The sequence below is a fragment of the Patella vulgata genome, chromosome 4 (genome assembly GCF_932274485.2).
Source record: "Patella vulgata chromosome 4, xgPatVulg1.2, whole genome shotgun sequence".
NCBI classification, from domain to species: Eukaryota; Metazoa; Mollusca; class Gastropoda; family Patellidae; genus Patella; species Patella vulgata.
Window position 1 is genome coordinate 60,954,954 of NC_065882.2, and position 15,686 is coordinate 60,970,639.

At 31.9% G+C, this 15,686-nt stretch overlaps 1 protein-coding gene across 2 annotated transcripts in view; it reads right to left on the reverse strand.

The window, feature by feature from the left end:
* Nucleotides 1–2,515: 2,515 nt before the first annotated feature.
* Nucleotides 2,516–15,686, reverse strand: part of LOC126817552 (protein EFR3 homolog B) — a 55,765-nt gene continuing 42,594 nt past the window's right edge. Inside the window, exons 14-23 of one of the 2 annotated variants that reach the window (XM_050544613.2) lie at nucleotides 14,913–14,988; nucleotides 13,892–14,053; nucleotides 13,261–13,389; nucleotides 12,631–12,707; nucleotides 12,088–12,114; nucleotides 8,253–8,383; nucleotides 7,550–7,638; nucleotides 6,939–6,987; nucleotides 6,528–6,637; nucleotides 2,516–6,083 (exon numbers count right to left, since the gene is read on the reverse strand). In XM_050544613.2, coding sequence (XP_050400570.1) covers nucleotides 5,937–6,083; nucleotides 6,528–6,637; nucleotides 6,939–6,987; nucleotides 7,550–7,638; nucleotides 8,253–8,383; nucleotides 12,088–12,114; nucleotides 12,631–12,707; nucleotides 13,261–13,389; nucleotides 13,892–14,053; nucleotides 14,913–14,988 — 997 coding nt within the window. In that variant the 3' untranslated portion in view covers nucleotides 2,516–5,936. The remainder of the gene's footprint in view (nucleotides 6,084–6,527; nucleotides 6,638–6,938; nucleotides 6,988–7,549; nucleotides 7,639–8,252; nucleotides 8,384–12,087; nucleotides 12,115–12,630; nucleotides 12,708–13,260; nucleotides 13,390–13,891; nucleotides 14,054–14,912; nucleotides 14,989–15,686) is intronic. The other variant, XM_050544614.2, reaches the window with a different exon arrangement.

Here is a 15,686-nt window from a genome sequence, read left to right on the forward strand (position 1 = left end):
AGCGGCTGTCTACCCAAGAGCGCACATTCTATTTGTTATATACTTCAGATTCACCGCTATTAATTATTCTATTGGCTAATTATGATGTAATTAATCACGTGATTGGTCAATCATGCCGAATATGGAATGATAACTTTTCTATCATTCGTGATAAACATGATATTTTGGTTTCACCCAGAATCGGCTATGTTTATCCAATTATAAATCTTTTTGTGTGTCAACCCATCACTTATTCATTTGACTTCTCTACCATACATGTACATGTGAACCCAATAATTAGTGAAAGATATAGTATGGTCGCAGAGATCATAGTACTACAATATCTTTCTTACATAAGCTATATGTAATCCGCATTTAATCGTTGGAAACAAAGCTCTGAAAATGCACCATTTATTGTTTTCCACTTCGTTTGTTACTTCCCAGATAGATACTCGCAGCTGCTTCGACTAGCGTCCAAAACCCCACCGACGGCTCGCAGCCAATTTGAGAGTTGTGCGAGCGTCTGAAACTGATTAAATGGTTCAGCGAAAGTCTTTGGGTCATCTACTTTCCCCTCAGGGCACAGATAAAGACATATAAACATTATGGAAATAGCAAATTTATCAATTTTCGAGGCCGTACGAATGACTTACATGAAGCGTTGCTACCATTTTTATTTTTTACCTTTCTAGTAGGGGATGAGGTTTTCAAGAGCATCGATTCGGATTTCATTACTTCACACCCCCGTAAAAAAAGTAGATACAGCTGACGTTGCTGCTATTTTCAAGTTGTAAAAAGGGACAGTATATTTAACTCGACAATGGGTTGCATGTACCAAAATCGACAGTTTCCCCTTTAATATTTTCTATTGTCTGGGCCGGCGGAAGCAATACTTGATTGGTTGGGGGGGGGGGGGCTACCATCCTAGGACGATGGGAGAGGGTCCAGGGGCCGCCTAGGTAGGCCCCGGAGGCTCTCGGGGATCTAGATCGACGCTTTCTAAGCGATTTCTGGGTAGTAAAATTACTCAGCAATGAAGTCAAGTTTTAATTCTTTTTTTAAATCCCGTACAATAAAAGCACTGCAGTTGATGGTGCTTTCATGTGATGCTGAACTGGACAATTTTGTGCATAATAATATCAAGGTTGTGGACACAGAGTTCACAATTTTTATCCGATTTGGATGAAATTTACAATGTATGTTTATAACCCAAAGGTCTCATTTCCTGACGATAGTAACTTCTTGGATTATGGCCCGTGATTGTACGAAAAATCACATTTTTAGCTCGTGGCCCAAATTGTAATGATTGTAAAGCCGTTCAAATATATCACAGTTACACCATAATTATGGTTGAGTCCGTATTTCCTGAAAGTCGAACCGAAACTTTCCGTCGAATGACCGCTACCCTTTATGCTAATAGTGTAAATGTATGTAATACAAAGGTTGTGGACCCTCTAGAGACAATTTTAATTTTATCTGATTTTGTGCAATAACCTGGATAAAAGACTACTTGCGACCAAATTATTGGGGGCAGGCGGGGGGGGGGGGCTTAACCCTCCCTATCCCGCCGAGCCTGATTATGTTTAAAACCCCTTTGTATGATGAGCATTTGAAGTTCGGGTACATTTTTGTGACAACTGCTTTTCCTGATCCAACTCTCCTACAGTGAGATTTGGACTTTTGTTACTTTGCCTGACCACAGATAATATCGATTTCTGCATGGTTCTCTGGCGGATGTGTTCCTCTTTTTGTTTTGTTTGGAAAGATCAAGCGAAGTCATCTTGTTTACTACATTTGCTTTCATTGTTGCCCTACATCAGTTTTATTTCTACAATGGCTTTATCTATTTTAAAATTTTGAAAAACAGATTGACATCAACCAGGTCTAAACAAATCCATTTTAAATTTCCCTTGGTGTGTAAGGCATGGACATTTTACACATCACACTAACAGACCTAACAGAATATTGATAGATTAGAAAAAGAAATCCTTAAAACATCAATTTTTAAAATTTTTTATTGTATTCAAATCTTTGATAATAATCTAGATTTATTATCTAATGTTTTAATACTAGTTACTTCTTAAATACAAAAAGCAACATCAGTATTAGATACATTACCTTAAGCCATAGTGTATTCACATTAGAATGGATCACAGGCACTTGAAGGGATTAAAATAAAACTTCTTACTACTGCTTGACTATATATTATAATATACTATAATATATAGTCAAGCAGTAGTAAGAAGTTTTATTTTAATCCCCTTCTTACTACTGCTTGACTATATATTATAATATACTATAATATATAGTCAAGCAGTAGTAAGAAGTTTTATTTTAATCCCCTTACTACTGCTTGACTATATATTATAATATACTATAATATATAGTCAAGCAGTAGTAAGAAGTTTTATTTTAATCCCTTCAAGTGCCTGTGGAATGGATGGCTTGAAATTTCATATATCTCTTAGCTGGTTCTTTAATGTCACCAGTTTTAAAGCTTCAATTGGAGTAGCACAGGAATCTAATCTTTAACAGGGCTCTTTTATATTTTGAGGGTGCATATTTTTTTGTTTTTTTTTGTTTTATTGATTTTCATTAACACTCATGAAGGTGTTGATATAATACACCTCTGTGGTTACACTACAGAAAGGTCCAAAACCATCTTAAAATATTTGTTTTCAATTGATTTAACCTTACCGTTCATTAAGCTACTGAAATGGATGCTGAAATGGATGATGGTCTAGCCAAGAATGATATAAATCAATCACAGTGTATCAGTGCGTAACATTACACTTCAAATTTAAAAGAAAGTAGTTAGATTTTTATGTACATGTACTGTTGGCCAACTAAAAAAAACGTAAGAAACAATGATCAAACAGTTACATGTAGATCTAAATATTACGACCACCTACAGATTTTGTCATGGTCACGAGATGTAAACAGGGCTAGTGCTAACCCTAACCCACAATCCTCAGCAAAAATCATGTGCTCTAACCCTGTTTACATCTCGTGACCTTGATGACATTAGTAGGTTGCCTTAATATTTAGGTCTGACCCTTGATTCAATAGTTATCAGAGTGTCATGCTATATTCTTGAAGCAATAGCTATACATGTACAGATCCTTCTCCTGCAAACCCAGGAGTATGATACAAATCAGATACATGTTTTTTAAAACTACTTACAATAATTGTTTTCTTCAATTATTCAAAATAATATTATATGCACTATGATGATTAGATTTATTTTATCTGTAACTGAGTGACAATCAAGATTGCTTATTACATAAATCTATAATATCAATGAGCTGTTTAGAAACACTTAAGAGTCAATTTAAAAAAAACCAACAAAAAAAACCTATTCATTTAACTTCAACAAGCAATAATTAAATAACTGTTTTGTGGATATATAATACAATCAATTTTGTGTTGAAAATTGAAATTGGAATGAAGCTATACAAATTCTATCTGATTAAAATGATTTTAAAATTAAAATATTACAAAACATGATTATTGAACTTAAATGTGTTGATATTTCATTAAATTCCTGCAGGAATGGATATATAATGAATGACACTGATACAAACAAACAGATACAAAATAAATATTAAACATACATAGCATTGTATACTTGACATGATGTCCTACATATAAACAATAAGTCCAGGCTAATCATGATATTCAGTATACAATTGTAATTATTGCACAATATGTATCTATTTTTTATCACAAATAGCTTCACTGTAACCTCTAGTCACTGTAGTTATCTCCCCTTTACATCTCTTAACATTGTACGTACTTCGGTTTTTTATTGATTTTCATTTAGATTAACGCAAGTTTATTTGATTGGAAAAATTATTCATCAAAATATTTGACATTTGCAGTAATCTAAAATAAATGTCAATTTAAATCTATAAATCAATGACAATTTGATCTTAAAACTCCCATCAAGTAACAAATATGGATTCTAAGATGTGAAAAATGTTTATTATTCCATGTTAGTTTTAAGGACACATCTCTATTGCAACAGAGATAATTTTTGAATAAATTGAGATCTAATTAAAATATATATATATATATCTGTTTCATGGACAGTCTTCAATAGAAAAAAAAGGCAAAATGTTTTATTTAACCTTTATACAAAGGAAATTCTTAAAATAATGTGCAGGTTGCAGAAGGTAAATATTCAAATGAATGAAATTTTAATTGTAAAAATTAAATTAAGCAAAGGCTAATATGTCACACAAATATCTTGAATTAGTGATGTGTGTCATACACAAGGCAGGGTATGCTTCAATTCTACAACACCCGATATCCCTTCTTAAACCTACAATTTTCGTTGCACTTTTGTACACGATACCCTAAAACCCCCACAAACCATCCTATATATACAAATTTCTTATTTAAAAGGCTATTACTATGCAGAATACATACAAACAGACGTATAATATATTTACAAATATAAATAAATTATAGTATTAACTTCTAACAAATCTTTCATTTACACCATATAATAATTCTATCAATGAACAAATAGTTTTCTGTTTAGTGGCTCATTACTATTCAATTTACACTCACATAATCAAGCTCATGCTCATCTAAGGGAGGAGCATCAAAGGGTTACTCGATTAACATCCCGCAGCTGAATTATCTCAATCCCTCCTAAGGTTTCAATCGATTTAGCATGTGCATGTCTAGTGACAATACTTGCACTAACTGAATATTATAATATCCCAGCCAATCACCATAGCTGAAACACCACATCTGTTTTCAGGATTTGCAGAACTGTAACAAAATTCAATTCTGTGTCTGTCGATTGCAATTTCATCGATTTAGGACATTCAAGGCTGACAATTAAGTAGTCCCCTGTTAAATTAAATATAACCATGATGGTCCTACTTGATTTTCATATGCCACTCATGCAGAAAAGGTCTATGTATTTGAACACTTGTCTGTCTCTATCTTCACTACAATGTGCCAGAATCAAGTGACTCTAATGATAAGACATGTATCAGTTAAGTACAAATGTATACAGAAGAAGTATATAATGAATATGTACACTAACAAAATGTGCATATTATGTATATTTAAAAGGTAATCAATAATAAAAATGACTTAATTAAAACAATACTTGAAGAGACTAGAATAGTGCATGAGGATCTTTAAAAATAATTATTATTCTAGTATGTAGGGATGGATTTAAAATCTAAATTGCTTACAATAAATGTGTTTTAACATTTTCTCAAATACACATACATATTATATTTGAAGAAAAGAAAATATTGTATATGTTTTGTGCATAATGCATATTTTTGAGCATATACTTATGAGTCTTACTTTGGCTTATAACCTAGTTTATCTAACATGAGCTTGCAATTATTACTAATTAATTAGAAAATAAGGTCAAATGAATGTCAATTAATGTCATGTCATGTTATGTCAATATAAAAAACATAGATTTAACTTGTAATTCCATTGATGAAATGTTATTTAATATCTCTTGAATTTTATGTACATATCTATATACTAACTGATGTGTAAAATATTACTATAATACAAGAATGTGACCAATTTCCAGTCGTATTAAATTTATTCCCTATTTTGGACTATAGTGTAGGGTATCTACCCAGTCAAATATAACACCATTCAAATCATAATTATTATGATTAATCTAGATGGTATATCAATATAAATTGATCATGGTCCACTACTTTCTTTGTTAAAATTACAAGTAGCCACTCATGCAGCAGTCCATTATTATCATAAATTAATTTCAGCGTACATTTATTATCACCTCCCCTTCGGGTAACATTTACTCCATTGTGTTTTAATTTTTATGTTTACAATTAGCTAAACGAAATAGTACAATAATAATGGCACATATAATTTATAAGTCACGATTTGTTTTCATTTGTCTTCCATAAAGTATGTCTTATAATCTTGTACAAAACTATGGTTACTTAATACACAAATAAATCTGGGAATTGCATTTGGAAAACTGGGATGGTAGCCTGACTGTCTGTTTCATTTTCTTCTGTCAGCAATCGTTCAGATGGATCTTCAACATTATCCAGTATTTCATTCAATTTATTGTGAAAGTGGTTTGACTGCAAAAAGATTTCCAATAAACAGTTTAACCAAAGGTAGATAACTCTAATTTTAGTTTTGCAAGAAAGGGGGAGAAATGGGAATAAACCTTCATTCAACACAAACTAGGTCATTTTATGACTATCATATGGAACCCTTTTATTTCAATAACTCATTTTGCTGTTTGGAAAACACTGTACAATTACTTAGTTCAGAGATAGGTACATTAAATTTTTGACTCGTCTGAAATTTTGAATTACTGCACATGTACTTTATAAGTTGATAAATGAAACTTTTTTGTGGCTGATTAAAGTAAATTGTTGCTTTATTATGCAAATGTACTTAACATTCTATGTGTTAGTTAATCACTATGCTCAACCCAAATCTACTATATGTATGCAAATATGCAACATAATTTTGGTGATTGAGTAATGTTAAGTTGCAAGGTTCAAAGCTCAACTTACTTTTGCTTCAGATCTTGCTACAATTTCTTCAAATGGTGCTGTACGGAAGGTTTCCAGAATTTCAAGTCTACGTTTGTCCTCAGATTCTTTATTGGCACCACTGCTCTCAGCTGTAATTAGATTAAAATATTTACTTTTTTCATTTTTAAATAAATACAGGTAATTCAATAACTGCAAATGACATATTATGTTAAAGTCTTGTCTTCAAAATATATATATACAAATATAAATACTATATTTAGAAAAGCAGAACACAAATTCAACCATTTTCTTGTAGGTATTAAATGTAAACTTAAGATTTCATAATTGGTAATGACACTGCCTGGTTTATAAATTTTAAAACTTTACTGATTTTACAAAGAAACGTATCTATTCTTTATACAAATAAAGTTATCAAGGAACTTCCCTTACCTAACATTTTCTTCAGAGATTCAACCGTTATCTCCTCATCATATTGTTTCTGTAAACAGATTAAGATATTACATTCAATAATAATTATAACATTAGTGATTCATTTTGCTAAAACATTACTTGAATCATTTTTTTTTCATATTACATAAGCATTTGGTACATTAGATTTCGGCTTTTGTACCATGTGTGAATTGGTAACATGCAGATTTGTCAACTCTGCTGGCACTTACCCAGAAACCAGGAGTAATGAATTATGAAAGCCATTCTAGGATCATCCCAGTTGTGATTACTGTGACACAACTACCTATGCATTCAGCAAACATCAACAGTTACCATAGAAACATATATGTAAGAATTTGAAATGAAATGAAAATGTTCTGCTCTGACTGGGCTAATGAAGACGGGCATATGCAATATAGTGTACTATGAGGGAAATTTTGCCTAGACAGCAGCGTTAAGGCCTATATTGAATTCCAACTGCTAAGGGATCTGTTATGTGTATGCCAATGTGTACACAGGATCTCGTTTTAAATACTATCCGAACGACTAGACAGCTGTCCTTGTCAGCCCCCTGTCCTGCACCACTGACAAGCGACAGAGTTTGAACTTACCCTATATGTAGAAGGTGAACCATCAACACTCTCTATTTCTATATTAATTGACTGGATATCACTGATACTTCTAGAAACACCACCCATTTCTATAATATATATATATACATATATTATCAGTTATAATAGCAAATGTCAGAATATTGATTGGAGGGTTTGAGTTTCAATAGCTTCAGCCCAAATTGTCTTCACTTCAACTTCAGCAAAATAGTATGAATTGTCTATATACAATGTCAAAAGGAATATAGAGATTTCATCAGAATATGATTGTTTGACAGGAAATATGACCATCCCCTTGTGTTGGCAGTATGCAGAATGCAATGTTAACTGGTCGATTGAGACATTTCCCAGAAGCCATTACATGATGTATGCAATAAATGCTACTTTATCCAGACCAATAATCAAACCAGACATAATTTAGATTGAAGCCATTTACATTTTGTTTATCTGTAATCTTTACTTCTGTAGATATATTCACATATTAAAAACATTTAACATTTATCTTGTTGTCAGATCCTTGGATCTGCTGAGGTAATCAGACTAAGTAAAGTGACACGTACTTCAAGATTTTTAGGTCATACCAGGCAAATAGTAACACAGAATATCTTTTTGGCAATTAAAATTTATGAATCACATAATGTACAATAATAGTGAAGAACATACACATACTTATTATTTTGTTTTGCATACTAAAGTTACCAACCTGCATTATATGGTTTCTGTATGAATGAAGATGAAAGTCTGGAAGCATCATGCCCACTACTCGATAGACATTCAGCTATTTTATTCTGATCAAACAAACAATTCTCTTTTACAAGGTCACTAGATCGATAACTGAAGTATAAACATAACAAATCAACATCAAAAAATATATCAACATCTAGGTCAAACAGAAATGTTCTCATTCCATAGAAAAGGAAAACTGAAAATTAGATTCAAACATTTTAAAGTACTCTGAACGATATACTGATCCCACTCAAATATAATTCTAAAGTAGACATCCAAAGATAATGGACTTAGTATAAGTGAAAACAAGGGTAATGAAGGGTTTCCAAGCAAAGGTATATAATTAATTTGTGTATTGTAGAATGTAAGGCAATGGATGTTTTATATAAATTTGTGCTCATAATTAAAATAATGACATAAAATTATTGGATGAATATTTTATACAATGCTCAAGCTACTAATCACAGGTGCTTGTATAATGAAAAATCTCATTAAAAAATAACATAAAGATGAAGCTTAGCATTATGCCTAAAATCTGATTATGTTCATAATCATATACATGTAAGGCAGATAATCAATTTCAGGCATAGGTGTACTGGCTCGATGAATGTTGGGGGGGGGGGGGCAGAACATGAAATGCCCGAGGTGCGAAGAAGCGGGGCCTACCATCTAGGGACACCCTGCCCAAAGAAAATTTTATGGCCGCAAACACGTTTTCCTGCTATTCCAGCCCATGAATACAGCTAGTGGTCTAATATAGCCTAGCTTAGGTGGCTGACTCGAATTCCAATCAATCAATCAATCATTTACAGTCCACAGAGATTGGGCTGTGGAAGAAAATTTTGAAAATTTAACTGCTGTTAACACATTTCCCTGCTATTCTAGCTCGTGAATACAGCAACTTCAATGTGGTCCAATATAGTCCACCTTGGGTGGCTGACCTAAATCCCAATGAACCAAGTTAAAGATAGGTTCCCAGAAAAGTATTTTATCGGGTGGTTATTTCCAATAAAAGTATGGCAATTTTGGTATATATGGAAAGTACAGATCCTATCTTACTAGAAAAATACTGGATTCCCTGAAAAACACTCATTAAGCGTATACAGGACAAACATGTAAGGATTCCCCTAATCGACAGCCTGACGATTAGGAATACCTGCACGCGTGACATCGAAGGTTGCACGCGAAGATTGGGCGCTTGGTGTACATGTTTTTTAACTTTATGAAGAGTTAGACGTACAACACTTTCTGAGATAAAAACCACGGAAAAAGACGCGGGCAGTGGATAATCCGAGAATTTAATTTGGATTCGATATTTGTAATAAATAGTCAGCGATTAAAGACAACATCGTCTTGTGTATACAATGAATTCTCCTCAGACTTCGCCCCCGTTGCTATAGGTACCGAGATAGGTAAGTCATGTGACACAAACATGACCTCTTTTGATCGATTTTTAAAGCAGGGTATTCCTTGGCAATTACAATGTTTTGAGAAGGATTTGAAGCAAAATTATGATAAATTAATTAGTTTGAATATGTTTTTAGTCCAAGTATATCATCAAATCACCCAGTTTGTACGCGGGAATGTATCTTTAAGCAACTTCGAAGTTTCCAATCGTTTTGCAACCGAAATCCCACTCTACGCCAACCTGAATTCCAACCATCCAATCGGACTGTTGCAGCAGCATTCACAAATAATAATCAATGCCCGAAAAATGTCGCACAAAGTAGAGTAGCTCCAGAGTCAAGTCAGTACAAATTCATGGTATTCAATTAAAGAAAAGTAGAATTAATGTTTCATTAGATTTCGGGCACTTTATTTTGCCAACTGCTCAAAAAGTCAAATTGCCCGAAAGTTAGGGGCCCCCTGGCTCGTACACCTATGATGTCAGGGGCAAATAACTTGTCTGAAACCACTTCTCAATACTAAACATAAGAAACAAAAGATATCAAGTGTGTCAGGTAGACAATTAAAGAGTAAGACGATGGTACATAATTTTTGTTTCTTGCCCCTGAAAATGATTATCTCCCTTATACTTATATGAACATAATCAACTTTAGTTATATTACTTAGCCTCTGCTTAATGTTATTTTTGAATATCATTCATTCAACAAGGCAAATATTCATATTTGTTCTCAGAAATTTGTTGATTTTCAAACAGTTTTTCAAAAGAATCAACTTCTAGACTCAGATTTGTTGAGATATCTTGATGATTATCCTTAACACATTATAAATATATATGATTGATGAAATAGAAATTAATCATTTTTTCTTTCTAATACAAACTTAACACAATCATTTCACTAGGTCGTGTCTTACATCAGATTACAATTGTAGTAGCAAATTATTAAGGGCTTCTATCAGTGAATATGAATCTGTATTATGAATCAGTCTCTTTCAACATTTAATCTTTCAATCTACCATACTAATTATTCATCATCATGCATATAACATAAGTCTTTAGAGAAATAAACAATCAATCATTATCATGCACATCATTTCTTGAAAAATTAAATGATACATGGAAACCCAAAACTGTACACGCTTTAGCATGTCCAGCAGAAGAAGAATTTTCCAGATCTGTTTTATATAGAAGATAAATTAGCTATTAAATTAGCTGACACATTAAGCTGCCATCTGTAAACCAAGATGCCATGACCGTTTCTGTAAGTCAGTTAAAAATAAGCAGCGCTGCAAAAAAAAGGAGCCCCACAGTCAATAGAAGCCAATGTAATATTACGATAACTTTCAATTGCAAGCCTTGAAATAAGCCATGTAACAAACAATATCAGGTACAAATTCAGGCTTTGTCAGACAATATGCTTCTCGTGCCTGTAATTTTGCCATCCACAAATTTGTCTTTTTTTGACGATAATTTTTTAGACATGTTTGGCACAAAGTTAAAAAATATATCAGGTACAACTTCAGCATTTGCTAGACCATTTGTCATCATCAAATAAAGTATGTATTGTATTAAGTTCTCTTGGCTTGCGAAACAAACATTGCAAAGAAAACACTTTGCTGAAATTGAATTAGATGATAATGCCCCCAGTGTGAAGCTCCTGCATCATGGACCCTAGATTAGGATATTATAAGATACTAAGATCTGTTTAAATTTGTCTCTTTTCCTGGAGGCTGTGTATATAAAGAAACTACTAAAGATATAGAACTAGATAATCTTGGCTACAGCTACAACAAACGTCCAGTACAATATTTTTTAATCAATATTTGTATAAATGCTCACATAACATTTCTAAAACAGCTTTTACAAAACAAATCTCAAAGGATGTCAATACATATACCTACAAATCTATTGAACATTTCAAAAATACAAGTAGAAAGTAAAATATGAAGAGAAAATCATCCTAAACATATTTTTATGAACAGTGAATGTGATATAAAGTTAAAATGAAAAGCAGAAATTTTAAAAAGCACACCTAAATACCAGGCACTTATGATTAAAAAATGACCATATCAATTTAATATTCTTACTTATCTGTAATGACTGCTTGTTAATATTATTTTAGTATAAAGTATTTATAGTTCAAGCTTTTTCTAAACATGATAATTTGACTTTTTATATTTCCATAAAGTACGATTTGAGCTTCATTTAGGGCACTGTATAGTGATATGATGAGTATGTAATTATGACCATTTAATTTTCAGAATTTGTTCTTCAAGTTTCATATATGAATTATATATAGAGATGATATTTTTGAAGAATAATTTTAGTGCCTGTGTATTAAAGCATGCAGAATATGAAAAAATTAGAAAGATAATAAGAAGAGAACGATAGAAGATAGATTACTCACTCCTCAGAATTTTCTAAATCAGATAATCTGTAGAATATGGTGTCAAATTAGTTCAATCAACCAATATTACATAAATATTATTAAAAATAGAAGTTTTGAAAAGAAGAAGGGTTTCTTATGTTATACATGGCAACAGAAAATTAGTTAATAAACATAACAAAACAAAGATTATTTGAAAACAAATTCCAATTAAAATGGATGAAATCTAATTCTCAAATCTGTGAATGGAAAGAGATATATCTTTGTTTTATGATACCATTATGAAGAAAATTTCAAATAAATAAGAAGAGTGTAATTTTTTTCACTTTGATGTCTGTTTAGTGTTTAACTATCCAGTGTTTCGGTATTTCTTCAAAAAGAATTATCAAATGCATTTCATGTGGTAATATTATTAATTGTACGATTAATTAGAAATATAATGGCAGTTTTCTCAGTAAAAACTATAGGTTGTAATAGTAAAGAAAAAGAAAAGATAAAAGCAGAGATTAGATAACTCAATCATTATTGAAATTATTATGTAACTTATCAAATATTATATCATACCTGTTAGGACGATTATTTCTATTATAGGCAAAATCAGGTAATAAACATTTGGCTTCTGTTTTTCTGGTTTCAATCACCTGAAGAATAAAACATTTATTTTAAACATTATCACAATTTTATTCAATGGAATATACATTTTCGACAAAAAAATATATCAGATACATGTATCTTCAAAAATATTAATGTCTCCTTCAGTAATAACTATGAGAATAACAGGATGAATATAATAGCTGCTGGAAAACCCTATTATTTAATACATTCAACTTCTAAGTGGACCAATATATTTCTATATTGAAAAGAAATCCTCTAAGTTAAAATTTTGTTTTAACCGTCATAAGGACATTAAGCTTTCTTGTATTAAGGAACCAAGCTACAAAATACCAGGATTCAAACTAGAAAATAAACACAACAGTTCTGTGTAAAACAATTAAAGTAATTTAATCTTTAATCACAACTACATTTCTACAGCGAACCATGGTAGAAACATAGCTGCGATTAAAATACAGTAATTGTTTTTGATAAAACTTTTGTTTTTATTTTAATAACTTCAATTACTAAACAGTACATTTAAAGAAGACTTTATAGCTACATATCTAGAACCCTGAGTCCATGCATACTAATTAATAATACCTGTTGAACATATTCAGCTAATGATGATATAGATGATAAATAAGCTAGAATATTAATGTAGGCAGCTATTAAACCATGTATAGCACATTTATGTGTAATAGGTAAACCAGCGCTAGTAACCACCATTTTCTGAAATACATAAATACACATCTCAGTTGAAACACAGATCTATATTCTATGAACAGAGAATTGAAACAATGTGACTGATCTATATTCTATGAACAGAGAATTGAAACAATGTAACCGATCTATATTCTATGAACAGAGAATTGAAACAATGTGACAGATCTATATTCTATGAACAGAGAATTGAAACAATGTGACAGATCTATATTCTATGAACAGAGAATTGAAACAATGTGACAGATCTATATTCGATCAGCAGAGAATTGACTATTCATGGTGGATAAAAACATATGTTATGTATCTTGTGGTGCTAAGGAAACAGAAATAAACAAACATCTGAACCGCTGAAATTCAGTAAAGGAGGAGATTTGTGATATTGTATGAGGTTATTCATCTTCATTATATCAAGGTATAACACATCAGGTTTGACACTGATTGAATATAGACAAGTTATCAAGCGTACTGTGATATTACAGACATGGGATTACTATATAAGAACACTAACCTGTATATCAAGCGCCAATCGTAAGAGTTCTAGTAGAATCTCAGCATCACCCAATTCGATAGCCAATAAACTCATTGTACAAAATAATGCCTCAAAATTATCCACCTTATTAGTTGGCATCTGCATATTTTCATAAATATGCCAATAGAACTGCATACCACTCTGTAATAATTCAAATAAGGCCAGGTTTAAACAACAGCATTCAAGAGTCCACTGTGAGATTGTATAAAAGAGGAACTTCTTGGAGCAATTTTATTAATCCCAGTCTTGTATTGAAACCAGCCTAATAGTGAACCTCGAATACACTGGCTCAGTGAGTTAGGCGCCGACTCGTATAATCTGGGGGTTCCGGGTTCAATCCCGGCGATTTCAGAGAAAGTTATTTACTGTCTGGTTTCCCCAGGGCCCTTATTCACAAAAACTTAACTGAGATAAAATCCAAATTTTAGTAATTTGATTGGATAATATTAGATTGATTTTAGTGCTTAGCCAATCAAAATTGAGGTATCTACTAAAATTTGGATTTTATCTTAAGTTAAAATTTTGTGAATCAGGGCCCAGGACAAAGGACCTAACAAGGAACATCCCCTAGTCAATCGGATGGGACTCTTAGGGAACATGTACACTTTGTCATGCATGTAAAATTACCCTTGAAAGGTGTAATTCGATATAAAAGTAGGCAAAATTTCCCTCATTGAACACTTCATGGTATAGCATATACCCATCTTCATTAATTGCGATATGGAGCAGAAGAGTAGAATGTCAAACCCCATTTCAATTACATTCTGGTCCCAATGTATCTGAATATCTAGGATATTGCATACTGGCCAATTTGTCTATGAAAATATTGCTTTTTTCTTTGTAACCAATTAATATTAGTATGATAAAAATATATTGTGTACAATGTATTTTCAAACTCAATAAATAATTTGCAGTGGTCAGTATTACGCTACATGGTTAAATGGAAACAATATCTATTTTATACCTTATTCTCTGTCAACTTATCGTTCTATTTACTAACCTTCTTCATAAAGAGTATATCTTGTCGTGAAGCTTTTTCTGTTGTTAGATCTAGTTGTGAAACATCTCCAGGCAGACTAGAAAACAGAAATTAAAAATTTACTTAAAACGGCAATATTGTTATTAATTAAAGGAGCAAAAATTCCGTTCTTTGGCACCTAGAAATGGACACAAATGGGTTGCAACACATATAATAATGATATATGAATGTATATAAACTAATTTACATTCAATCGTTTCTGATTTTACTGTAAATCTTTGGCATCTGGTCATTCCAGTCTACACTGGTAGTATTCTCCTGTGGGATATGTTTAGCCTCGTTCATCAAGTCACTTTATTACAAATTTTGCTCAAAAGCATTCTGGTATGGGATTCGTGCACTAATTTAAAAATTTTAATTTTGTCTTAAGTATAACAGAAGATAACAACATCAATGTAAATCTAAATCGGGTTTACAATGTCGAAGACTGTGGATGATATTGAGTTACAGACTAGCCTTCTTTAATAAAACCAATTACATCTTTACACGAAATAAAAGCATACTGTATTATAGCTTTCTACAGCCTACCATATTCTTCAAACACCCACATTTCTCAAATACAGGGTTTGAAAACTCAATTTCTTGAACTAGTTGGCAACCAAAATGATGTTGCTTACAATAAGCAGCATTACCAAGACACTTAAAGGCTGTGTGTAGTATGGTTAAAGACAGATTGATAACAACAATCATGCTGGACAACTAATCACAAAATTTAAACATCCAAAATATTTAATA